The following is a 27967-nucleotide window of genomic DNA, read 5'->3' as shown; positions in this document are numbered from 1 at the left end:
TCAGGTATACAGTTTGCAGGGTGTTGGCAGTGTGCTTGGGATCACTGTCATGCGGAACAATGAGGCCAATGCCAATTAGCTTTCCAGATGGTATTGCACTGTGGCTAAAAATGGACTGGATTTCAGAATTCCATCAATTTTGATAAGATCTCCAACACTGGCTGAAATGAAGCCCCAAACCATGACAGAGCCCCCACCGTGTTTTGCAGATGGCTGTAGACACTCCTCTTCTGTCTGATTTTAACTTTTTTCCCCTGCCTGTTTCCATGACTTTAAAATACTGTTGATCTGATTTAGATAGGGCTTTTCTTTTTTTTTTTTTTAGGCCTCCTATTGCCTATGATGTTCTCCACTTGTCCAGTTTCTTAAATTTTCAATGACACGCTGCAAATTTTCAACAAATTACACTTGTCTCGGTGTACAAAATACTATTTGTAGATCCAATGAAAGAAATGGAAACCAACATGGTCTTTTTGGCAGGCTTCTTGTAATAAAGTGCCTAAAGATTGAAGTTAAAGTTATCTGAATAAAATTGTCTGTTATGTGCAGCTCTGGTTCATTACTTAGGTGCCTTTTAATGTTGGGGTGATAAATAGATCAATGTTAAGTGGCTTAACAAACAACAATAAAGCATTCCTCTGAAATGATCAGGTATATGCACTGGACTGAAACAAGAGAGAACTATTGTTCAAGACCGCTCTAAAAATTACAATGAATTCTTGGAAGCAAAACATAAAGAAAATGAGGATTGGCTTGAGACTTCTCCACAAAAATTCATCTTTTTAATTCATGACGTTTAAAGGACGGCACAGTGGTGCAGCGGTTAGCACTGTGGCCTCACAGTAAGAAGCTTCTTGTCTTCCCTTTCATGTAGAGACTTGATGTTCCCCCTGTGCCTACATGGGTTTGTATCCAAAGTCCAAAGACATGCTTGTTAAGTTAATTGGTTATTTCAGCTTGGTGTGTGGTTTGATGAATAGTTAAGAAAATGGACGAGTGAATGAAGGATGTTATAGTGATGAAAAATAGTGCAAATGTAGGTTATAAAATCACTAGTAAAACACACCTTTGGTAGTTTTCACGAAAATCTTCTCCATCAGATTACTTTTTTTTTAAACTTAAGATTCCATATAAACTCTATTTATAATACCTGAGTATAAAACAAGTAACAAATAAGCCCTTCATAAAATGTCAAGAAATAACACTTATTGCTATCAGTGTTTATCAGTCTAAGGAAACAAAACAAAAATAACGGATGCCTGCATTAAAATAAGCTAATATTATATTTATTACTTCAAATCTATTTCTTCTCAGGTCTGGAGGGGATCGAGAGTTTGATGTTGTAACGTGGTGATCTGTATTTTTGACTCTTCGTCTGCCCGTCTCTTTCCTCTGCTGTCTCTTCCTTTGTGTCTCCCTCTCTCCATTTGTGGAGTGCTGGACTGTGAAGTGCTGGTGCTGGTTTTGTGATTTCATATTTCCAATAAATTTACTACGACATTTGCCAATATGGTCTATTTTTCTCTGTCTATTAAACTCGGAAACCTCATTTTTCTCTCTAATTGCAGAAGACACCAACTGGTTCCCCAAGGAAAATATGTTCACCTTTCAAACTGCTACAACAACCATGCAGGCGTGAGTGTCCAGTTCCTGTGCACACACGTACACAAACATGCACAGTCACAATTATGCCAGATCTGCTGTTTGAAAGGTCAGAGTAAACGTACCATGGCAATGTCTTATACAACTGCCTAGAAACAGACCATTACTGGCATACTTAACATTAAGGATTTTCTAATTGATTTATTATCTTCTAGGCTGCCATTGACTTCCCCGTGAGCAAGTTTAAAAATCAACTTGCAAACTATTATAAGTTTTGCTTAAGGAGGACATCCATCATAGTGACTATTTTGTTAATTCTCACATTTCCTTTTGGTTAAAATGTAATCAGCTACAAGTTTTTCTTCAAAGAAGAATAAAAGAAATGCTTAGACTGATCACTCTCATCTCATATGCATCATCATATTTATCGTTGTCCATATTACTAGTCTACACGAAAACCTGAAAACACCCCTTTTGAGGGCCGTAAAATCAATGCTGCATGTGCATTCGAGCTGGAATATTAGTCAGCACGTTTGAATAAAAACGCGTGCACCTATTTGTGTAAGTGCATGAATTTATCTCTCAAAAACACCTGCAGTTGCAGAATATTTCTACTGTCACAACTTCTGATTAAAATATGCAGAATCTCCCACCGTTTCCAGCAAACTGTTTCTCCCCTTCACTGTCATTTTACCTCTTTTTAAGTCATTCACTTTGTGTTTTCGCCTTTCACCTTGTATTAGATGCTTGTTGCACCATCTGTTGAGCCCAAAGTCACACTCAACCACATATCCCGCAAAAGCTGTTTGATTCTATAATTAAATGCAAACCTACGGCACTAATATGGCTTTACTTTATTAGTTTTTACACATGGAGATTAAACATAAACTTCCTCTGTCTCATTCTGATGCTGTTCTTTGCCTCTCTGAGACTCAGTGCTCTCTGGTGCCTTAACTGTTTCTTCTTCTTTCTTGCTTCTCTTCTTGCATGCTAATTAATCTTGGGACCATCAAACAGGATCTCGTGAGTATTGTTCCCTGCCTGATTTCTTTTTTCCTCATCTAAATCCCTCGTCCTTAACTGCTGTTCCTTAACTTAGATGGTATCATTTAACCTTCATCATCGGGCTGCTTGTTGCGCTGAGTTAAAGAAAATAAATCATTACAAGAGAGAACCAAGCAGGATGTAGCGCAGTGCTCTCAAATAATATGAAAACTGAAATACATTTAATATTGCGTGTTTAGCTCTCTGAACAACTATAAAGCACAGTCAGCACAAATAATGTTAATTCATGTAAAAACTCAAAATGGCTAAAAATGTGACAGAAGGGAAGTCCGGTGTAATCCAGTGCTGCTGAGTAAGCCTGCCAAGCTCAAGTACAGAAAATGTCTGTGCGTTGGCTGACCTAAACCCTGGCAGCTCACATGCGCCCTGCAGTTTTACCAGTTTGGCACGCACACACTCGTCTAGGTCACAGCAATAGAGGGACTTTGGCCATTTAAGATATTTGTGTTAGTTATGTTGGTGCTCTAATCCTTCTTCACAGCCTTCCTAATTATCACTAAATCTGTGCTGGCTGACTTCAGCCATGTTTGGAACTAAATGTGTCTGAGAGATTTCATAAGTACAAGAACAAGTATTTATAGTGCAAAATTTCAATCCAAGTGTCTTCCAGTAAAATGCAACTTTTGGCTGTATTCAGTAAGTTCCATAAAACTTTGATAGATAAATAGCCTGTAAGAAATGTGCTGTGTGCAAAAGCTTCCTAACTAGCTTCAGCGATAAGCTAAATGCTAACATATTAACACTGCTTAACCAAGCCAGAACCTTAACATTTCATACTACATACCCCTTCCTGCTGCAACACACTGTGACTAACTAAGCCCAGCTAACCCGAGCTGCTACTTAACACTGAAAACATGTCAGGTTTTTATTAAACAGTCCACTCTTCAGTTGTAAGCACAAAGGTATTCAGTCCTGATGTCAATATTTGTTATAAAAATATAAAAACCCCAAATTAACTGATTGTACTAAACAGTATGTATGATTAAATATATCATCATTTGAGAGAGAAAGTTTTCAAAGATATCTGTGTAGTCTATGAAAATCTATGTACACCCTTACTGTTTCCATAGAAATCAAGGAGGTAAGTAGCAGGAAAGTGCTGTTAATCACAATTAGATTAATCAGTTAATTAGACTTGTTAGCGTGTTACATGTCAAAGTTCATGAAAGTACAATTAGAAAAAGATTGAACTAGTATGGCTTGTTGGAAGAGTTGCCATGGCAGCAGGCCTAGGTTTGACTCTTGAGATGTTTTGCCATAATGCACAGTGGCACGTGGCACATGTTGGTGAAAACCAAACACAACATACCAGCAAAAACACCTCATAGCAACTGTCAAGCATGGTGGTGCAGGGAAGATGATTTTTGCAACAGGACCTGGGCATCTTGCACTCACTGAGTTGACCATGAACTCATCAGTAAACCAGTGTTCTAGATGTTAGGCCACGTGTCCTAGAGCTAAACCTTAGCCAAATTTAGTTCATGCAACAAGATAATCATCCCAGGCAAAGTAAGTAGCAATGTTGTGGTAGCACTTTAGAGAGCTGTGCAAAAACAAATGGCTGGTAACCATAACGAACTAAAGCAACCTCGCAAAGAAGAATGGGCCAAAATTCCTCCACAACTCCTTTGAGTCATTGGGGTGTACTTAGCTTTTAAAAGGGCAGCATAGAGACCTTTGAAAACTTTCATTTTCATGTGACTCTGTGCTATTTCTAAAAACCTGTAAATAACATATCCAAGATCAACTCTGTTGTTTTGTATTATCAATACTTGACTAGGTAAACTAGCTAAAATTGGAGATACTTCTGACCAGTTTTATGGCTGAGGTGCCATGAAGTGCCAGTCTGGTGGAAGTGGATTAACACAATATTGTTTTGGGGTTTGTTTTTTTGTTTTCTTAAAATGGGATTTCTTTCCCAAACATAGAAAGTAAAGCCACACCTCTTCATTAAATGGGCATGTTATTTGAGGGGGATTTTACTCATTCATTTTTATTTACTCGAGCAGAATGTGAAGTGCCCACAGTGGGGTATCACTGGTTAAAGGTAGTCTAGCTAAAACTCTGATTTGGACAAATGTTAATCAGTTTCACAGAATTGTTGGGTCACACTTTCAAATGACAATTAAGACTGTTGAAGACATAATCGCACATTGAAAGTGGTACATTTCACACCACGTTTGTACTTTGACACATGGAAGTCCAGTGTGAGCCCAGTGGTATGACTTTCTGCTAGTCAGAACACACTCAAGTTTCTCAGTAGTTCATATGAACGAATGGCATGCCTCCACAAAAAGAAAAATCCTTCTTTTCTAAGAGGTCTTGCTAGGGGAAGATAGTTTTAATGTCAAGAAATGTTTCCATTAAAAATTGATGTACCTCATGTTGTGAATAAATACCCAAAGTACTGAAGAACGTGCATGTATTTGAGTGTAGCTGCTTTTTGAGTTCACATACCTGCAAGAGCTGATTTAAGTATAGTGTATACTCCAAACTCAACATAACATTAAAATGCAAAGAAGGGTGCACTAGAAGCAAAGCGGAACTGATTCTGGGATGGTACAAAAAGTAAAAAAGTATAAAATTCCCCCCAAAACAAACTATTTCTTTAAGAATTGAAAAGTGTAACACTTGAAAAGTCACTTAAGGTGACAAGATACTCATTTCTATGGGATGATGGATTATTATAGATGCAAATTGGCACATGGGGTTATTTACCTTGCTGGTCTTTTTAGTCAAAGCTATCTGCTGTCTACCTACAACAGCATCCTCTTTATAGCCCAAAAACCCCTGCAGCTCAAAGCCGTGGCATCAGCCTCCCTGCACTGTCCTACCCCTCACTATGCCAGCATTCTCCCTCTCTCATCCCTTTAATACTGTGCCACATCATGGCAGGGCTTTCCGGGGATTTGTGCAGAGAAAAAGGAGAGAGAGGGAGCAGGAGTCAGCAGAAGTCATCCAGAGGTACAAAGCATCCCTCCCCCCCTCCTCAGGCACAGTTTTTGGCGCTCATTTCTGGCTATGGTTCTGTTATTGCTTATTTACAGCCATATCTAATCTGTGTAAGCCAAATAGTTGGAACATGGCACACGAGGTGTGAGGACATCAGGTTTTAAAAGAACCAGAAAAGGATCGCCTCACAATGCCCCAATTTCAAAGCCAGAATGAATCAAACTTTTATTCCAGTGTAAGGCTGGAAAATTGAAGATATGCTACATGGACAACTTATTTTTGTTTTTGTAGATAAGTTGTATGCAATTTGTCTGAATTAATTTGAGAAATATTTTGTATAGTTGCAAGCACCTAAGCATTTAAATCTGTAGTACACCGCAGGCTGCTTTATTAGAGCTACATTTTAAATATGATGATATTGTTTTTATAAATATGTGTTTATTTACCTCAAAAATTTTGATTCTGCAACATGGAGAAATGACTTTAGTTGCAAGTTCAGAACCTGTTTCACCCGGGCCCTGATACTCTGTCACACAGGGGCAGATGGCGTCTGCGACACGAGGCAGTACATCTCGATTCCTTTGACATCTGAGTGTTATCCATCTGCAGTGCCAATGTCATTAAAGCTGCGTGTTGTTTCATCGAAATGTGTGATTTGAGCACAAGGGAAAATAAACTGCAGAACAAACTTTTGGGGGCAGTTTACCTCTAAAACACACAAAAATCCATCCTGTGTCTGTCTCAAAGTGTTATTCTAAAAATATGGATTTTAGCACATTGAGGCTTTCTTTACCCTAAGGCTGTCAAAATATTAAAATGCATGTTTATTTTTCTTTCTCCATTGTGGCTTTTTATCCACTCTAACTGGGTATTTGAACAACAGAAACAGATCAAAAACAAAACCAACCTCAAAGTGAATGCATTAGAAAATGCCTGCTTTGTGGACAGGGAACATTATATATTTTATAAATGAGACATGAAATCTCTTGATGACACAATACTCTTTGTGATTGACTTTGTTCTTCATCATTTCCTTTCTGTAACTCTGAAACAGCTCAGTGAAAGCTTCTGTATGGAGATGTTGCAGTGGTGCTGGCTTAAGAATGGGATTTATTGTATTTTCTTGCCCACGGTGAACTCTAAATAATCATCCATATCACAGTCTGCTGATATAAACAGAATTTAAAAATGTATTCACATTAGGGTAAATCTGGTCTCTACCACAGCACAAAAGAATTATTCGTATAACAAGGCAATTTTCACGCAGGGTTTCTGTTAAAAACCAGTGAAAGCAGTGGATTCAATGCAAATTTTTCCACTTTGTTTGTTATATTATGAGATAATAATAATGAAGATAAAACTATAAACAAAAGCAAGGAAAAGTGAAGGAACCATTTCAATGCCTAATCACTCCAATTTTTACTTTCACTCTTGAATTCTCTGAGTTATTACAGCTGCTTTGTGGCTTGTTTACGTGGGCTTTTTTATACCGTTCCTTATTTTCTCTATATTTTTTGTTTCGTTAAGCAGACAGATCGATAGATAGACATCTGAGACGGTTCTAAACGCTCTGTTTTCTTTCTACTACTAGCTCTGAATATGTGTATAACATGGCCACACAGCCACAGGTGTCTGAGCAGAGCAGTCTGACCCATCTTCTTTTTATAAGAGACAGCGAATCTTATTTATATTGCGTGAAATTCTCCACATTCACTTTCACTATTAACTGAACTAAAACTGCATCATTATTATGTGTTATAGCAAAAATATCAAAAATATATAGACGTTAAAAATGCCATAAGAGTCTAGTGTTACTTCCAAAACACAGGGAAAAACAAAGCCAGGAAGTCCTTTCCATAATCATTACTAAAAAAAGTGTTCACTTTATATCTGTGATTTTCATCCCTGTTGTCTGCACAAAATTAAGACACTGCAGGTGTGATAGCATCTATTCATTTTCCACTTATTTAACTAGGTGGTGTGATTATGTTTCTGCTCATTTAATCAGCAATTTAGTCTGCAAATTTTACAGTTTACTACTGCAATAATGAACCACATATCATTTTAATAATCTAGGACTAAAGGAAACAAAATAGTTTTTCTGTGATAAGTATATGCACTATATTTAATTTCTAATTTAGACCATGTTACACTAGATCTAGATGATGAAGTTAGCTGTACAAACATGCAAAATCAAACCATGAATAAGTTATTCTCCTGACATTATTAAAGAAGTAAATCAAGGGAAAGAAGACTCTAAAGACTTCTTTCCCCTTTCTGCTGCTTCTATATTTATAGGCTTTACCAACAGACAATCACGCATATATTTCCCCACACACAACCACACGCTGAGACCATTAATAATGAGTGTTGACTGGTAGCTTAGTGAATCAACACTGAGTGTAGAGGGGACATGGGAGGAGCTCAGAAAGATAAAAGGATGTTTATCTGGGACTCTTGCATAGAACATTATGTCAGGATCAGGCAGCAAGTCACCCACAAAGTCTACACAAACCATAATACTTTGCTGCTATTAAGAAGATTAAACGCTTCCAAACAGTGCATGGTAATGCAACATCTCCAATATTTACTTACTCATAGGCTAGTATGAACGTTTATGTGTGTATGATCTGGTTTTAGATGGGTCAAAACCAACACCAGTCACACATTATGTTTCAGTGTACAAGACAGTTTAAATATCAAATATGTGTATCTCTGGTTATTTAATATGACATTTGATTGACAACTCATTTGGCAAATTCTTTGAAAGCCACACTCTGACTCATACCACAGTTTTTATAATATATAAAGCACGCGTTTATGTCCTTTATCTATAGTTTCATGAAAGTATGTACCTTTTTAAGCATTTTATGGTGAACCTTTTAAAATAGATGCATAACTATCATCCTTCTTTCTTTTCAGTGTTAGGGTTAGCAATGTCCCTGCTGTGTGTACTATGCAAGTGTGTTGCCCATTTAGTTCAGTATTACCTGAAATATCTGAGTTTCTTGTCTTTTCATGTGCTATAATTTTAGTCTGATTTGTGTTTTTATTTATTTGATTTTTTGCTTTAAACTTGTTAACAAACTCCACCACTAATATTGATAAACCGGACTGAGTAAAAACCATTTTTGCACCAATCACACACTGGTTGCAGAGGAGGAGTATTTCCTAAAGACTTTAGACATGGTCAATATATGTCATGGACATTATTCCATAAATTGTTCACTAGGTCTATGCTAACTTGACCAAAAAAAGCTACTTCTGAAGCTTTAATGTCTTGTTCAGATGAGAGCTGAGCAGGGTTTCCCTTCTGGCTGCTGTTGCATTATAATCTTGTGCGTTTCAACAATCTAAAAAAAAAAAAGCATAAAAAGAGGTATTGTCACCATGTGGTAGCCCACATTACTCCCACAGCACTGTTTTGACCACTCACGCTGACAAGTAAATGAATATATATTTACCTAATTAGCTCTTTTTTCAAACCTCTGTTATAAATAGATGCGTGACACTAATGTGTGTGTTTTTGTGTGTTGCCTGACTTTTTTTCTCCCCACCCACCGCTTCCCCTTTCTCTTCTTTACATTTTGGTCCTTCCTCTGTCCTCTGTTATCCCTCCTCCGCTTTGATTTTGCTACCCACAGGAACTTCCGGAAGCATCTTCGGATGGTGGGCAGCAGAAGGCTTAAAGCACAGAGTGAGTCAGATGTGTGTGGTTGATATGTTTGCTCAAATTGACTGTGATGTTCTTCACCCCGCCATCACAAGTGTTTTGTTTTCCTGTTTATTTTGGCGTGTTCTCGCCTGTGTGTGTGGCACCAAGCACTGCTGCTGCTTTGCTGGGATTTTTTTTTTTTTTAAATCAGCATATTGTCTCTCTTTGAAGATTATATATTGATCAGTGTGTGTTTGATAAGTCAGCGATATGACTGTGCATGTGTATTTATGTGTGTGTGTGTCTCTGTGCACAGTACGTGCTTTCTAGTTGCAGCACTTTAAATGTTTGTTTTTTTGGTTGTTTTTGTCGTAAAGCACACACAAAAATAAATTACATACTTTTAAAAAGGCAAAAAATGAGGCAATGGGTTGCGGTGATTGAAAAGTGTGTGTTTTTCTTTTTAAAAATAGTGAGCGGGGCATCACTGAGACGGGTCTGTGAGACAAATGAGATCTTAGAGTCCTGTGACTGCAACCTTTCAAGAAACTTGATAGATTGGATTGACTCATCCAGAGTTTTATTGTCTTTTATGATTTTAGAAAATATGGAAGTACAAAGAAAACATGTACAGTGTGCTCTGCTAAAAATGGTGATCTTTTTATTTCTGTCAGCACTCATAAATCCATGTGAACGTTCAAAATTAATACAGCCATCTTTCTTAAATGAAAATCAAAGAATCTTTAAAGTCTCTGTTGAAGCCATTACTAAAACCTAAACATGACACCATCTCCTGATTCTTTCACTGTAGAAATATATGACATCCCCAAATCTTGATGCTGATGTCTGTAAGGGAAAGTGATCTCACATTCCTACAGTACTGTGCAAAAGTCTTGAGCTATCCCTCATTTCTTTATATTTTGCTCAGAAAATAGGAAAAAGGCGCAACGATTTATTGAAATATGTGCAAATATGTTTCCATTTATATATAAGGCAAAAACAGAGTATTTGGTGTGACCACCTTTATTCTTCAACACATAGTGAGCTGCTTAGGAAAACTTTCTTGTAATTTCTTTAAGTAGTCTTCAGGAATAGTTCTCCAGCTTTCGTAAAGGACATTCAAAGCTTTTCTTTGGATGTTGGTTTGCTTTTGTTCCATTCTCTATCAAGTTGATCCCACACTGCTTCAATAACGTTGACATCCGGGCTGATACTATTCCACTGTGTGTGTTTTTCTAACTAGTTATGCTTTTACCGCACTGGCAGTGTGTTTTAGATCGCTATCATGCTGAAAAATGAAGCTGTTGCCAGTGAGATGCTTCCCGGATTGTACTCCATGTTGGCTCAAAATCTGATCATCATACTTTTCGGTGTTCATAGCTCCATCAATTTTCCCCAACAACCCCTCACCTCCTTCACACAGATTGACAATGGAAGCAAAAAATAAATAAATGTAGGGTGGCTCAAGTTCTCTCTCTTCATGGACACATGAGCGTTTTGTTAGGGCCAAGCTAACCTGAGTATAGTTAGTTAACCTGCAGTTTGGTTCTGACTTAAAAAATACACAAAGCTGTATTTGTTGTGCTAAGAATATAGAATAGGACACGTTTAAATCATTACATCAAAAAAGTTGAGCCTCTGAATTTCCTTATAAAAGAAAAGATGAAGACGTTGATGTGAGAAGCAACGTGAACAAAGTCAGGATTAGGGATGGGTATCGTTTAGGTTTTATCCGATACCGGTGCCAAACCAGTACTTTTGAAACGGTGCCGTTTGTTAGCCTTTTCTGCAGCTATGGGGCATATATGATATCATTCTTGGCTGGAAGCAGTGCTTAAACAATGGAAAAACCACAAACTTTGTCCAAACACCTCTCATGTTTAACTGTTTTCCACTTTTTCTTTGGTCATTTTAGCCTTTTTGGCAGGGTGAAGGGAGTATCTGCCATCAAACAAGAGGACAGCCGCATGTAGCTATGATGATGTTTGCTAGTTCAGCTTACATGCATTAATGTAATAACGTGGTTAGCCTACTCAACGTAAATTAGCTACTCATGCAGAGAAGAACTGCTGCTGCTGCCATCATCATCCGTCATCATTTCTGCTACACTGGCAGGGCTAGGGGCCAGGACTCTACTCCTCCAGTTTTTGGGGGATGTTGCTAACTCCGGTCCGAGGCACCACACCCGCAGTAGATGTGCACAGCGTGAGGTCTTGCAGCAAGCTATCAAATACGGCACATTTCTCGGCTTTTTAAAAAAACGCTATGCGTCGCCAGGTGTTTCATCGGATTTGAGGTGTTACCTCCTTTGAGAGTTTCACAGTATCACAGTATCAGCTTAAAGCACTTGTTGCAGGCTGCTGAGTTTGCATATTTTGCTGTGAAGTACAGCCAGACTTTTGACCGCTTCGCCTTGGGTATTTTTAATCTGTAGCTCTGCTCTAACAGAACGTACGTACCTGGGCCCGCCTACTATCCTCGGAAATCTAAAATGATTGGCGAGAATCTAAAGTGTATCACAGCTCAGGAAAGAAAAGCACCGAAATAAAGCACTGAAATGTGCGCTGCTTTTCGGTCTGGTTACTACCGTTTATGTCAGAACCGATACCGGTACCCATCCCTAGTCAGGACCCATCGTCCTGAAAATCCACACAAGCCAAAAAATATGATGCCCTGAGGACCACTGTTGATTAACTGTATCAAACACTTTCAAGTAGTCTAAAAATATTCTAAGAGCACAGTGATTACTGTTCAAAGCAGAACAGATTTTATTGCAGAGTAGCTCAGTGAAGCTGGTAGGATATAGAAACTGGAGCGAGGAGAGGATGACTGTTTGTCTACTTTACAGTACGTGTTTGTTCGTTTGTACATGTAGGCAGTTTGTGCAGAGGAGAGATGCCATCGTATTTACACTACATTTGTGCACTTCCTCCATCCATCTTTGCGCTTTCATGTGTTGAAGATGGTGAGTGTATAGCAGAAACAGCCAGTTTGCAGGTTTCTCTCTCCCCGCCTGCACTAGCATTCGCTGAACGTAGATCGAAGAGTTTCAGCCGTTCCTGGAGTGATCCCACCCCTGTCAAGAATGACTCTCCTCATGAACCCAGAGAGAGTGAGTTTACGCAGTCTCACACATGTGCACACAACGACAAACAAACAGACACCAACAAAGAGTTGCTGACAGCTGCAGGGAGCAAACGCAAATAGTTAGAGAGAAAATGTTGTTTTTCAAGCTAACCAGATTACAAACACTTAAATAGGGAGGTTTTAACATTCTCTCATCGGGCTTCCAGAGTCAAGTTTTTTAACATATAAGGAAATCTGTGCTAAAATTACTTACCCCACCTTGATAATGGGGGGGGGGGGGACCTTTGCAAACCAACCTTTCAGCGTAGCTTCAAGTCTGACCCTTTGGGTCACAGAGATTACTTCTGCATATACTACATTTAAGCAACATTTAATATGGACATCCACCTTGTAGTTGGATAAGAAAAATAAGGACAAACCTAATAGGTGACTTTTAATTTGTATGTAGCAAAATTTGCAGTCGTGAATGTTGGGACGTTGACATAAAACTTTGCATTTAAGCAAAGTGAGATGAGCACAAAAACATTCCCTTTTAAAAAGGTTTTAAACCTCGTAGACAAATATTATTAGCACATGCTTGCAAGCAGCGAATGTTTTGCTTGATAAATTTTGTCAGTTTCTATTTCTAGCATTTACAAAACAAAACAAAAAAAGCCTGACCTGGTTCTGTAAGAGTCCATATTTTAAATTAAGTCACGCTGCTTCCCAGCACCATCAGCTGGCAACAACATAAATTAAATATCAACCTGACATCCATATGCAAGAGTGTCTATTACAGATGTTAACCACAAATTAAGTCTGACAGGACAACAGAAATGAAAATTGTGAGAATAAATTTCGGTCAGTGCATTACGTGTGCGGTCAGAAATCATCCATGCGTCCCTTTGAGCAATCACATTTTGACTGTCAGATTGATTACAGCTTGAGTTGGCTTCGTGCCCTGTCATTAATGAATTTCCACACTCAGGTGACTCACAAGAAGTTGAAAGCCACTTAGCATTTCTCATGAAACACTAAAGGTCTGCTATTCAACACTTTGACATAAGAGTATGAGTTGACTGAGGCTAAATCAGACGTATCCTTGTGTTACTTGTATTTTATTAGGAAGTCGCATTGAGATCACAATCTCTCAACCCAAAACATCTAAATAATAATTCTACAAATAAAACATAAAATATAAATCCACAACATTGTCCATAATGTCAAAATACCCATAACATAAAACATTAAATGGCTTCTCAAAAGAAACGCCCACAAGTCTTCTTCACTGCTTTCCTTATTATGTTTTTGAATGCATCAATAGGTAGTGGCATGTTAAATGGAGGTCTTTCTGTAAAGTATTCCCTGTACAAGGTGCATAGGAACGAAACGCTGTTTTCCCAGATCTGCCAGATCTCATCAAAAAGCAAGCATCTAAAGGAGAGTAGCTGCTATTTAATAGCAGTGAAAGTTCTCTTTCTGTCGAGTGTGACTACACATTTAATCCCTGGATATTAAAATGAATTTTCAACAGTATGTCTCAGTTTCTCTACATGATAAAGAAGTGCTGTATAGGAAAGAGTAAATCAGAATAAATCAAAGTAATCCATCAGCACTACTCTTTGGGCTTAAGTTGTAAAGAAAATAAATGTGTAAATTTGAGGGGTGTAATTATAAAACAGAAGAAAGAAAGGTAAAAAAAAAAAACAGTTTTTCCTTTACTCAGTTACTTTGATGTAGTATGAATGTTGTAAAAGCTGTAAAAACAAAGAAAATACAATTGTAAGTCCATGCGATGGGCCAAATTGGAGCTTTTGCTGGGCCAATTCTAGGCCCTTTGCCTTATGTTTGACACACCGATATAGAACTAAAACAGCTTTAACAGAAAATAAACTAGCGCTGCTTTCTTTGAGTGGTCAGTGATGGCCAACCCACCAAATCCTTAAGAATGCAGTCAGAGACTTTGCATTTGCAATAAAATGTAGAGAAATAAATAAATAAGACCCTACTAAATGATATTACAGTATTAAAGTCTTTATAAAAATCCCCAAATAATCATTTTTACCACAATCATCTCAAGATTTCCAGTATTCAGAACTGAAAAGCGACCTAATAAGATCCACATAAGGTTATCATTGTTTCATTGTTTGTAGTCAGTTGAAAATGAAAGTCACATTTCATGGACAGTACGTGTCACAGTGCTGTCGCGCTCTCTCTCTCTCCCTTGAAATAAGATGACATTTTGTTGCTGCAGTCTTACAGCTCACTTCCTGATTTTGGCAGTTCAAGGCCAACTAACACAGGAAAATCAAATCTGTGGACACTCGTAGAATCGCACGTTCACACGTACAAACTGACTGTCTCTGCTGTCGACTCTGACCCTGTTCATCTGTCTGTGTATGGCCGTGGGTCTTTTTCAACTTTGTGATGCTCTCTCTTTCTGTGAGTACGTCCTCAAAAATGGTGTGTGTCTTAAGTCAAGCCCTGTCAGCTGTCATACGCCTACAACTGTTGTAGGCGTATGTGTCTCAGTGTTTCTGGAAGGCTTTGAATCATTCTAAACTGCATTCATCGTCTTTCTGTCTTCCATAGTCTAATGAAAGATTAACGAGTTGTTTATTGCAGCTTAAAAGTGTGGTTGAGCCCATATTTTTCGCTTTTTTTTTGTTGTGGGGAAGAGTGGTGTTAAATCACAGGCGGTTTCCTGGAGACTTTGATGTCAGTCTTGTTTATCATTTCCTCAGTTTTCACGCTGTTTCATTTCAATAGTCTCATACCATACCAACTGGTCACACATCAAAGAAACACGGCTCAGGAGCGAGCATATTCGTGTCTCTCATTAGTGCAGTTAACGTAAATTTCACATCAAACCATGTCAACAAAACAACAAGCAACATAGACAAAACACACACAAGCCTGACTTGATGTCCAACAAATGTCCACTGGTACAAAAATCTCAGATGTAATAAACCAAGCCAAATATTGGGACCTACAAAGGTTTCAGCCACAACATGGGTGGATCAGTGTGAACGAGCCTAAGTGTTTCTGTATTAATAAATATGGAAGATTTTAACCTTCCGAGAAAAGATGTGAGTGAGCATCATTACAGTTATTAACTATTAACCCCTTGTTACTATAGTATAATCTGAAATCACATAAATAAATCCCTCTGTTTGTGAACAGGCAGGTAATTATTTGGCCAACAAACATTACAGCATTGCATTATTCAATACTGTGTTTCACATTTCAGTGGTAACACAGGTCCAATATAGAATTTAATAGAATGAAAGGTTAATATGCTCATTTTTGGACATTGATCAGAAGAGACATGTAACAGCACTGGCCACCAAACATTTGTACGTGGATATTTAGTCAACAATTTTAGAACTAATTAAACATATGGATAATTATTGTACTCGATATGTGTCCTGTAACATGTCCCTGCTTTACAATAACCGGTCTCCAGACTAAGTTTGATTTTTCTAGCCCATTTTTTGTAGTTGACACCTGAAATCTTGCTGCTATGCTTCCCATCAGTCATTTTCTTTTTTTTCCCCATTGTTTTTGCTACTCTCTGCTTTTTCCTATTCCACCTGTCATTTTTGTATGCCATTGCCATCATTAACAGCTCCATCCTTTCTCTCTCCCCCGCACTCACCTTGCTTCACTTCCTGGACACATCCATCCTTCATTCCCCGAGTTTCTCTTTCTCTGTCACCTTTCTTGCCTCTCACCCAACTTCCAACAACTTGCTTACACTCTATTATCTCAGACCTTCTTTATCTTACATTTTCTCCAGGTGGAGACCTGCAGACCTCTTGTGGCACTCTGGATGAAGGAGGTCTCGACGACAATATAGACTGGGAGGAGGAAAGGGAGATGGAGAGGCTGGCATGTGAGGGAGATGACTTTATACCTCCCAAAATCATGGTAAGAGATCCATAAGGGAACGTTATATGGGTGCATCATCCTTGGTTATTGTTTTCTGTCCTGTTGGTTTTGTTCACAAGGAACTGAATTAGTTATTTTAACCATGTAACTGCCTACATGCTTATTGGTACTGAAACAACAAGCCGTTCGAAACTTTTCTTTGATAGCTTGATCAGTGTTGACATGATCACATCACAATGTTGCTGTAGATTGAATGGCTGCACATCTTTGATGCAAATCTCCCATATCACCACCACATCCCAAATGTGCTTATTTGGGTTGATGATTTTTGGCTGTGGAGGCCATTTGAGTGAAATGAAGTCACTGCCCTGTTCAAGAAACCAGCTTGAGATGATTTGAGCTGTAGCCATCATCAACATGAGTACGCCTTGGTCATAAAGTGATGGCTATGGTCAGCAACAATAATCGGATAGGCTGATTGGCCTGCCTTGTGATTGGCTGATTAGAAACAATTGAAGAGGAATACAAAGTAGCCAGTGAGTGTACATTAAAATTATTATAATCATTCTTGTTTTGTTTTTATTCTCTAGTAATTAAGACATATACAAAATCTACATCTTTATTACATCTGTAGAATATTACCTAGGGCATAGTTGTAATAAAATATAAGCGTACGATAAGAAATTCTGCCTTTTCCTCTTTTCTCTTTGTATTAATTCTTGTACTTTTCCATCTTACATCGAAACTAACAAGTTTCCGCTCCTCTGCTGTTTCTGCTTCATGTTTAGCTGATCTCTTCTAAGGTCCCCAAGGCCGAGTACATTCCCACCATAATCCGTAGGGACGACCCCTCCATCATTCCCATCCTCTATGTGAGTGGAATGCACCGAAACATACAGTAGACAAGAACTACAGAAAGTCACACTAAAATATACACATATATCAACCATGCAAACTGCCTTTGCTAAGATGTTTTGTGTAATTTTCATTTTCTTCAGGACCATGAACATGCAACTTTTGATGATATTTTGGGTGAGTATTTCTGTGGAGTGCGTGTTCTTCTCTGCCATTTTCACCTTCACTATTTCTTCTTTATTATTTTTTAATTCTCACTTTCTTTCTACAATCAAAACTTCACTAATGGAATATAAAACTATGTGTATGAAATACATCTACTGCCAAACATTTTTGAGCCTGAAAGTAAATGTTTAACAAGTGACATGATGAATAATGAAATTTGTATAGATACAAAAGACTTACATAACATCCTGTCAGAATAAACAGAATAAAACATGAGGTCAATTCCTTCCTGTGAAATAGAAAACAGGCATCTTTACTTTATAGTGTTGCCTGTGGAGTTAAAGGTCACACAAATATCTTGTGGATAAACCTTACTTGCTTTCAAATCTCTAGAAATTAACTTAGATTTGGCTAATGTGGCTTATTTATTTAGAAACTGTTTAGTGCTGCAATGGATTTCTCCCCTCTGAACACTGAGGCATTTACAGTCACATTCTCCAGAGTTTCCTAATGTAATAATGATCTCTGCATTGATTAGAGCTCTCATATAGAAGGTACAAGGATGCCCATGGATGTTTTTACAGATACATACAGATTTTCATTTGAAATTCATCGAGCTGTTTTATTTTACGATGACACTTTCTGACGCCTGAAGAACACAGTGTTGAGTTCAATTTAAATTACATCTTCTGTTTGTGTCTCCGCTGTCTATTACTACACCTGTAGTTGAACTCGACCTCCTGGGATTTTCTTTGTGTTCTTCCTCTCTTCCTACATTCTTACACGTCGCTTCGCTTTTCTTTTTTCTCTCCCTCTCTCGGTCCCTGTCATTCACATCAATCCCTCCCTTTCCCCCTCTTGCTCACAGAGGAAATAGACAAGAAGCTCACAGCTTACAGGAGAGGAAGCAAGTTCTGGAGGATGCTCATCTTTTGTCAAGTGAGGAACAAGAATTTTATTCCTATTAAAATTGAATATTTTACTTATTAACTGTCCTACCCTAAAGCACGCATTTATGTATTGTACATAGTGTATTTTTCCACAACGATATCCCTTTTTGAATGAAATTATTTCTGAAAATGAATTTCATGGATAGTAAAGGGACGATGAATAATATGCATGTATTTGGTTTAGCTTGGCTTCGGTTTGAGGATCTATAACATACTGTATACTTTTTTTGCAGGGAGGCCCTGGTCATCTGTATTTACTGAAGAATAAAGTGGCAACGTTTGCTAAGGTGGAAAAAGAGGAGGACATGAGCCAGTAAGCTAGTTCTGGACATTAGGGTCCATCTCTCCTTAATGAATATTAGTTTATGCCACAGTAATGTAGAATAGTGCAACAATTCCTATTTATTTACCACATCTTATAAAGCATGGCCATAAGCCAGTGCATGCTTTTTTCTTTTAACCTTTATTTAATGGTTAAATACATTTTATCTCCATAAATTGTTGAACAAAGGAACAGTTTCTTTAGTTTTGCCTCTGTACACGACAACAATTAAGTGCAGACTATCAGTTTTAATTCAGGAGTTTTTACCCAAAAAACGTATTAAATTTTTTAGGAATTTGTTCTCCGTTTTCAGAGGATCAAAATTAACGGGACAAACCAACATAAGTTCTAATATAAGGATTGTTTTCAGTACTTTGACGGGAAGTCATTGATTGTCTCTCAGACAGTGTACAGGACATCACCAAATACTGTTTCCTCACTTCGATTTGTTCTGTTACTTGTTGCATGTTTGTGGGTCTCTTTGCCTTCAGGTTTGTATCTTATAACTGAAAACCTGCTATTGAGTAGAGATCAGGTGACTGATTTGGCTATTGAAGAATATCTGATAGCTTTGGGAAACTTTTGCGTTGCCTTTGCAGTATATTTTGGGTCATTATCCATTTGCAATGTGAAGCACCATCTGATCAGTTTTGCAGCATTTGGCTGAATCTGAGCAGAGAGTATAGGCCTGTATACTTCAGAATTTATCCCGCTGCTTCTGTCAGCAGTCACATCATCAATAAACACTATTGGCCCGGCTCCACTGGCAGCCATATATGCCATATAATTGCCTCCTCCATGTTTGACAGATAATGTGGTATGCTCTGGATCATAAGTTATTCCTTGCTTCTACATACTTTTCACTTCCCATCATTCTGCTAGAAGTTAATCTTGTTTTTAATCCGTCCAAAGAATTTTTTCACCACTGTGCGAGCTCTTTCCAGAGGTTTCTGGCCAAAACCAGCTCTTGAATGTAACCAGTAGTTGACACCTTGTTGTAAACCCTCTGTATTTCCATTCATGAAGGCAGTGACAAGTGCTGGCTATGAAACTGGTTGTCAATTAATTTTCCAATTAATGTTGAGCCTCTGAAAATGGAGGCACTGTGTATAAAAATGACTGTAATTTCTAAATAGTTAATGCAATACATTTGTAAAAACCCTTAAATTAAAGCTGTAAAGTTTGTACTTCAATTACATTGACTGTTTGATTTAAAATTGTACTCCACTGAATACAGTGGCAAAACTATAATGACTGTTCCAACAAATGATGGGCCTAACTGCACTTACATAAATACAGAAAACATGACAAACAGCTAACCATTGCCATTGCTCTTAAGCAATGCAAATGAAAAAAGCACATAGAGTTCATGATAAGTTAATAACTTTCATTGTGTGTTTAAGGTTCATATAACAAGTATATGTAAATGCTCTTTTAATACTCTTTCTTTGAATGCTCTCCCACTTGACCAAATCAGCGATGTTCCTCTGGGACCATGCAGCACTATCTCTACAATTTTTTGCATTTATGTGCACCATCTATTGTTATTCTTCTTGTACAGGGGAACATTTTGACTTGATCACATTTGTTTGTTATACAAATCATGTCTTGAATCTGGCTTGTCTGAATGTTGCATTTGATTTTAAATGCTTGCCCATTTTACTTTGCATTTTTCAGCCTGTCTGTGTTCTTTATTAAAGCATTATCCCATGTAACTGTACTCTTTGAATTTGTTCAGATTCTGGAGGAGACTCAGTCGCTTCATGAGTAAAGTCAATCCAGAACCAAACCTGATCCACATAATGGGATGCTATGTCCTGGGTAACCCCAATGGCGAGAAGGTATTTAGATCACTACTACACAAACTCACAGCAAAATGAGTGCAGTAATTGTAGAAACAAATCAATATTATCCATGCTTTCCTCACTTCTAATTAGCAGGTTTACTCGTATAGGCTAGAATACTGTAGAAACGCCCAAATATTCATCTAATACTCAGTCACAGTTTTAATCATTTGTATTGGAATCCATCACAACAGCTCTTACAAATGTATCATTTAAATTTATGTGAATGTAAATGTAAATTACATTTATTTGAATATGTAAAATTTTACTATTGAGCGATAGCAATCTCCACTGACAATGCTGATTTTTAGAAGAACAGAGGATTGGAGACGCTATTGGAGGAAGTCCATCAGCTCTCCAGCAACATTAACTTTTATTGAACTTTGGTCAGGTGGTTTTCTTTATGATTTACAGACAGTAGATAGTAGATAAGAATGTTGAATAAATTAATATTTCACATTGTTACTTATTGAGTGAATAGTCTTGCTAGTAGCAGGTAGTTAGTACCGGTAGTCTTACTAGTCAGCTTAAAGTTTTACTGAAATAACGTGAAATTCTTGCTCCTTAAAGCACATGGGTTGTTAGCTTAGTAACTAATGTCTAATGTGATCAAACAGTTAGTTGTACAAAAAGCACCTTAAAAAACATAACATTACTTAGTCACTAATATGTGAGGTCTAGTCCTTTTGTGTATTTAAATACATGCCAAGAGTATTGAAGGAGTCTGTGAAGATAAAGTGAAAGTTCTAAGAACTAGTTCAGCCCAATCACCACTTGTCGACATCAAGGATGTTGCAGAATTCCTTCAGGTATAAGATAAAAACTATGCAACAACGACACTCATCGCATGATTGCAACATCAGTAAAAATCGGCAAACAGCAAATATCGGACGATATATCAGTCAGCTCTGTTATATATAGCTATCAAGCTATTAATGGTATCAATATACGAATGATGTGATAATGCACAACGCTTCTGTTAGTGTGAATTTTGGTGAAAAGAAATGCGTAAGATGCAGTGCTCATCAGTAAATCCCAGGCACATCGTGTTAAAGTAGAACCGATCATAGTTATATATATAAATGAGTTCTATATATAAATAGCACTGATTTCATAACTTGGGATGGTTTGTTTCTTACCATTACAGTCACTCCTGCCCAATCTTCTCTCTTCTCCCTCTCTCTGTACTCATTTTCTGTTTGCCGCCCACTGCTTTCATATCTGCTCCTTGTGTCTGTTTATATGCCTCTTTGTCTGATCAGTGTGCAGCCCCGCTGGCTTTCTTGTTTTCTCCTCATCTCCTCTTCCACCTGTGCAGCTATTATCTCATTCTGAGTAATGTTAATGGATAGAGCTGAATAACACAAATGCTGAATGATACCGCACCCCTCTAGCTGATGTGAACAACTAAGACACAAAGCCAGCCATATACACACATATCTCCTCCTCCCTAATAAATAATCACATAAATAATTATTTACACACACACACACACAAATAGACACACACACATACACAAATACAAACATGATGGCATGCACAGATGCAGACACAGATATAAACTCTAACCAGCGGTGTTAGTCTGACCTAACTGTCTGTTCCAGTCATGTCTGCCAAAATGCTTAGTGGATCTCTCCAGTGTTGGACAGTCTGCACAGCGGTGAAATATACACCCTGACAAACAAACAGACAAATATGAACATTGCTTTCACCAGTGTGTGAATTCAAAACAACACAAAGTCCTTTTTTCCAGGGGTTTGGTATAGTTTTGAGATCTGCATTTGCTTCCTGTCTCAGTGTTTCTCTGTTTAAACACTGCCAACATCAGTTGAACACTTTTATTCATTATGCTCTATGATGCTATGAGAGCCTCCAACCTAGCAGCATGGATTTGCTGACACAAAAACATTGATGAGGCTGGGCAGTGATGATGGTTGATGGGAAGGTGGTCAGGTTTTTCCACACAAAACTGTTCATATGTTTGGCAAATCAGAATTAACATCTCATTTACTGTTTTCTGTTCTGTAGCCACTGAACAGCACATCATCCATGCTGCCTGTTTATCCAAAGTTTTAATGGAATTATCTTGGCTCCCGTTTCAGTCCCTTTGTAAACAGCTACATATTTTCCTAGATGCTTCACTCCAGACTGCACAACGCAAACACTTAGAAAAAAACAGAAGTATTTGTAACACATAAATACACCGCATGGCTTCAGTTAGCCACAACACAGGATTTGCACGACAAAATCACATGATAAAGTGATAACACATCATAAAGTGGAAAAGAAATGCTTTTCTTGCTCTTTAAGTTTCTTGCCTGAATTTGGTCATGAAGGATCTCCCGTGTTAGAAAAAGAGAGATTCTCTTTTTCTAACACGGGAGCAGCACATTGGTGCTATAAGGTAATTAAGGTGGCGACTAGTGATTGTTTTCTTGTTCAGTAATCCATCAGTTGTGATCAAAAATTCAAAAATCTCGTGTAAATTTAAAGCTGGGAATTGATGTTTGTCTTTCTGAGTGTGCATTTGTGTCTTTGGCCATATGAAGCTGAATTTATTGCAATCCTCCTGTTGTTTTTCTGTGTTTGTGAGCTTGTCAGGCGATGCAGACGACCCCTCTGCAAGTGTAGTCAAGTGAAATGCGATTAATTGGTGTTTGCTCTCTTATCTCAACTCAACAGCTGTTCCAGAAGCTGAAGAATCTGATGAGGCCTTATTCTGTTGAGTTCGAGTCACCGCTGGAGCTGTCTGCACAGGGTAGGTCCACACAAACATCCCAACGCACTCAAACGTGTGCTGTAGAGGGACTTGCGCACACACAGAAGTGTGCGATACGTCTGGTAAATATGAAATGATACGGACACGTGCCATCTGTCCTGCTTTAACAACTGCACAAGGAATTTACTCAAACAGCTGTTCCCTCATTTTAAAAATCTGATTTATTTTCACAGTCATCTCCTTTTTGTTTAATTTCTTCTTTAATAATCACTTGCGTTTTATTTATAATCTTCCTCTTCTGTTAGGGTGGCTTCTTGATGTTTTGGTGTTAAAGTGATGTTTAATGCAACTCATTTTTTTAGATTTCCTACTCCAAACTTTGCACAGCACCCAGTCCAGTGCTGTTACTGACCTGCACATCTCCTTTCTAGCCTCATGTGGGAGTACGGATGTACAGTATTCAGTATCACAATCAGTATTAAAAACAAGCCTGTTCTCATCTCCAGGAACATTTAGAGCGTTTTACTTACACCCAGTTCCAGATTTCCTTTACATTTGTTCTAAAAAGGCATCAGCATCGGCATATACAAATGTAGAGTACCCTAAAGCAAAGACAAAGAAATGGTTCTACAGCAGAAATCAAAGTTGTGTCCTTGATTGCATTTTGATTATTAGCAAACTCTTAAACTCCAAGTTTTAATGTCTAAGAGCAGCAAATTCTTTTCAGATTGTTGTTTACCACAATTACTGATAGCAAGAAAATCAGCAACAAACAAAGGCTGAGATATAGATTCTCTTTATCTAAACAAATCAAAAACAATGAAAGCATCTGTCATTACACTTCTCCTGCCTCCTTAAAGCCCACTGCTCTGAAAATCCACACCTCTCATTTATCAAACAGGATTTGCTTTTCTGGCTAAGGTTCATTTTTATAGTACCGGTAGTATAATGCTGTGTAGAAGTCGTGAGCTTTCCCTCATTTCCTCCTATTTTACTTCCAAGGAGCCAGACTTTCTTGTCATTTTTAAAGTGGCCCTGAGCAATAATTCTCGAGAGACATCTCTGGCTCTTCAGTTATTCCTACTATTTGCAAAAACCTTATTAGAAGTGGCTTAATGGAAGTGAGACTGCCAAGAAGCCATACTTAAAGAAGGAGGAACAATACAAAAGATTGAAGTATGCAAAATTACATAAGCACTGGATCGAAAAGTCAGTGGAGTGATGAATCCAAATGTGAAATTTTTGTTTCAGATTGTCATTAACAGTAAAGAGGAGGTTAGACGAGGTACAACAGCTATCTATAAAAACACGGTGGAGGCACCGTCATGGTTTGAACTGACTTTTCAGCCACTGCTGTTGGGGATTTTGTCATAATTGATAGAATTATGAATGGAAAAAGGTAGCATTTGTAGAAAGGGTATGAACGGCAGCAGCTTCCTTTCTCAGCATGACCGTGGCCCCGCACACACTGCAGATACTGTCAAAGCATACCTGGCTAGAGAAACACGCAATCCACCTATTTCCTATTTTCATAGGAAACCCAAACCTTATTCTATCCAGATGGACCCCATAAAGATACCTGGCACCCAGTTTTCTAACCCCAAAACAGATATCTTTCTTATAGTATGTTAAACTTCATGTCTTTGTTTTAATGATCCTATCCTATCTACTCAGGCAAAGAGATGATCGAGGCGTACTTTGACTTCCGCCTCTACCGCCTTTGGAAGACGAGGCAACACTCCAAGCTGTTGGACTATGAGGATTTTTTGTGACAAAGACATCTGGATCAATGGTGCAGCGGAGCCCTCCAGTGCCACGAGGAACCTGTTAAAACTGATCCAGCATTTGAACATTGCTCAGCTGTAGTGCTCGGCCCGCCGACTCGACACAAACAGTCATACCCGCGTTCACCCTTGAGAGGCTGGGAGAAGAGGGAAGGCAATAGTAGACCAAGGGGCTGAAGATGAATTAAATTATGCTGTGCCTCCGCTCTTCCTCGTTTTCAAAAAGAAAGGTCACCGACTAACAGGGAAAAAAAGGCCAAATCAACATAAAAGGGGGGGGGGGGAGCGAGAGAGAGCTGGATTTGTTTGCATCATGGCAAACAAATCTGTCTGCCTCTTGAGTTTGAAAGCAAAATCCATATGTCAAATGTGTACAAAAGAAATACCATTAGAGTCACACTCCTCTGTTGCAAGGACTTCATTTTTGAAGCTGATGATGCGCGTCAGAAAACTTCCTGAAATTCATTCTGTCATACTGTGGTTCTGTGTTTTGACTGGACCTCCCAAATAATCTCAGACCCCAGAGTAAAATACTAAATAAACCATACGTTGATGTGTGTATATATCACATTAATATATTAGCATAGCTTCAGTCATGCAAATTACTCTATTACAAGAGAAATAATGCATCATTTATTTTTGATGTGCATTGTTGTGCAATTTCATATGGAAATACTTTGGAATAACTCAGGTTTTAGCCATGAAGTAATTAACCTGTTTGTCTATCAAGATATTGTAATCTTCATCGCCATTGCTTGGAATGAATGTATTATCTCTCCAGAGATGCGTCTTTGGTTTGAGGAACTATTCTCATTGGGGGGAAAGTACAATGTTCGAACATCGTGTGGGTGTGTGGGTGTTTTCCTTGTAAAACAAAAAAAACAACAAAACAAAAAAACATGCGTGTGTATTTTCTCTTACTGTTCATCCGGTAAAGGAAAAAATATCATTCCCTCAATTATCTTTCTGTCACATACATCCAAACACAAAGACAGTCTAGTATCCTTCATGATGTCAAGAGGGATGTAAGAGCCATGCAAGTGCTCCTACCGCTGTAGTGTAGGAGTTTTCCTATTGATCCTTCCTGCTCATTTGCAGAAGGTCCGGGCCACTTAGCGGGCCCTTGTCAACAGTGCTGGCTGCACTCGCTATCTGCCAAACACACTTGGCTTCTCTTAATGGCAGCCAACCAGGCTTCCGCTGCCTCTCGCTTCGCTGGGCTGTGATCCAGTCCGAGGACCGGAGCTTTCCCGAATTTGCCAGGAGTTTAAATTGTTAACATCTATTTGCTTCTCCTTCCAGGTGCCAGTGAGTTTCTAAGGCTGGCCCAAGTGACCTGAGCAGTCTCAAACAGATTAAGGAGGGTCAAAGCACTCACACAAAAATACAGTACACACACACACACACACACACAAATGCTAGGGCTGGGACAGTAGTTTAAGAAACCATTAAATCAGGACTAAGTTAAAAAGCCATTTCACAGATACAGTACCACATCTGAAGGTCAGCTCGCTCGTAATGAGGAGGAGTGCTCCTGTGAAAATATTTTATAATGTCTTCTGTGGCTCAGGGGGAACATTTTTAGAAAGAAGCTTATATGAGAGAGCTTGCATTACAAACTGGTGCTGCTGTGTTTGAGGGCTGTGGGAGTTTGTATAGAGAGGAAAGCTGCATTAGGGGAAGTGTAGGATTCAGGGTGTTTGGGCATGAATGAAGATCAAACACATGTTTGAAGTAATCAGTTCAGAAGTCGTGGTCACTCCAAAGGTTGACAGACTTTAAAAATGTATTAAAAACAGCTGATTTAATCTCAGTCTGTTAAGTGCCCAAGTCCCTAAAATCTACGTTTCCCATAGCAGCTTTACATAATAAAAAGCAGCAACTCTTGCAAAGCACAAAAATCTCAATTCCCAATTTTTATTTTTATTTTTTGCCATTTAAAGCAGGTAGATTTTGCAAAAGGCTCAGAATATTGAGGTTTTGTGCTTCCTGAGTGCTGCATCAGAGGAAGCGATTGTTGCGAATGTGTTCACGATCTCGAAGGTGCTACACGATGTGCCGTCAAGTCACAGGTCGCCGTTCAGCTCCAGTACGGCGAGAATTCAAAGTGATCGAAACAGTGGAACTTCAAGACTGGTTGCTGAGTGTAGGTGCAGAAAAACTGCAGTCAGCACGGTGAAACCCTTCGGCTTAGAGTGGTCAAGTGGTCCTAGCCCTGCGTAACACAGACACATGCAAATAAACACACGCCAGGCAAAGGTTTTCTACATCAGTGTGTGGTAAATACTTTTCCATTTGTCATTTATTTGCGTTAATATTTGAGCATTGTGAGCAGAACTATTTTTTTTTTTTTTGTGTGTGTTAAACTCAACCAATCTCACTGGAGTGCTTTTTACAGGCTTAACATTGGTTTTTATTTGCATTTGCCCTCTCTGACTTCGAAATGCTGGCCTACAGTTTGTCTGGCACAGACAAGTGCTCTCTCAGCCTGAGTCACGCAGTACATGTTTTCACTACAGATATAAAATTCCACACTTATGCAACCTGTCATTTTCCTGAGCCATTTTTAATTCCAGCAAAAGCATTACGCTGCCAAATTCTTGGAGAAGTTGTCCTAAACAGCTCTAGGGTTTAATGGAATATTATTTGATGGGTGAATTCAAAAACACCAAAGCAAAAAAGAAAAATATCACTATAATTTAAAATATTCTGAATTCACTGAACTCTGACTCAGGAGTTTGAGAGCACTTTCCTCTGCTTTCAAACAAATAAATAAATGAACAAAAACTAACATTTCACCAGAAATCTAATTAAAGATGCAAATGTGTCTACTTGTGATGCACTGTTTGCCTTTTTTGATAGATACTTCGGCAGAAAGATATTCGATAGTTATTTAAAGGCTCCTAAACCTAAAACAAACAATACAGCCATGTTTCTTGTGATGGTGTCTCACAAACACAATCCAGCATTTCATTCCCATTTATAATCCTTAAACTTCACAGTGTCAACGTCACTGGACTATCACATTTGCAGAAGACATTGTGATGAGTGAGAGCAGGGGGCGAATGGAAGAGAGCCTGGAGAGGTGGCGGTATGT

The 27967-nt window shown here is 38.4% G+C and overlaps 1 protein-coding gene across 5 annotated transcripts in view; it reads left to right on the top strand.

Annotated features, from left to right (window-relative positions):
* Positions 1 to 27701, top strand: part of nsmfa (NMDA receptor synaptonuclear signaling and neuronal migration factor a) — a 46306-nt gene extending 18605 nt beyond the window's left edge. For 3 of the 5 annotated variants that reach the window (XM_080304367.1, XM_080304366.1, XM_080304365.1), the window contains 11 exons: positions 1569 to 1635; positions 9264 to 9316; positions 12297 to 12386; positions 16140 to 16270; positions 17020 to 17103; positions 17230 to 17263; positions 18120 to 18190; positions 18435 to 18514; positions 20262 to 20364; positions 23050 to 23125; positions 24761 to 27701. In XM_080304367.1, coding sequence (XP_080160493.1) covers positions 1569 to 1635; positions 9264 to 9316; positions 12297 to 12386; positions 16140 to 16270; positions 17020 to 17103; positions 17230 to 17263; positions 18120 to 18190; positions 18435 to 18514; positions 20262 to 20364; positions 23050 to 23125; positions 24761 to 24858 — 887 coding nt within the window. In that variant the 3' untranslated portion in view covers positions 24859 to 27701. The remainder of the gene's footprint in view (positions 1 to 1568; positions 1636 to 9263; positions 9317 to 12296; positions 12387 to 16139; positions 16271 to 17019; positions 17104 to 17229; positions 17264 to 18119; positions 18191 to 18434; positions 18515 to 20261; positions 20365 to 23049; positions 23126 to 24760) is intronic. The other 2 variants (XM_080304368.1, XM_026174084.2) reach the window with 1 other exon arrangement.
* The last annotated feature ends 266 nt before the right edge of the window (positions 27702 to 27967 follow it).

This window comes from Astatotilapia calliptera, chromosome 7 (assembly GCF_964374335.1).
Source record: "Astatotilapia calliptera chromosome 7, fAstCal68.1, whole genome shotgun sequence".
Lineage (NCBI taxonomy): Eukaryota > Metazoa > Chordata > Actinopteri > Cichliformes > Cichlidae > Astatotilapia > Astatotilapia calliptera.
This window is presented reverse-complemented; position numbering and strand designations above follow the sequence as displayed.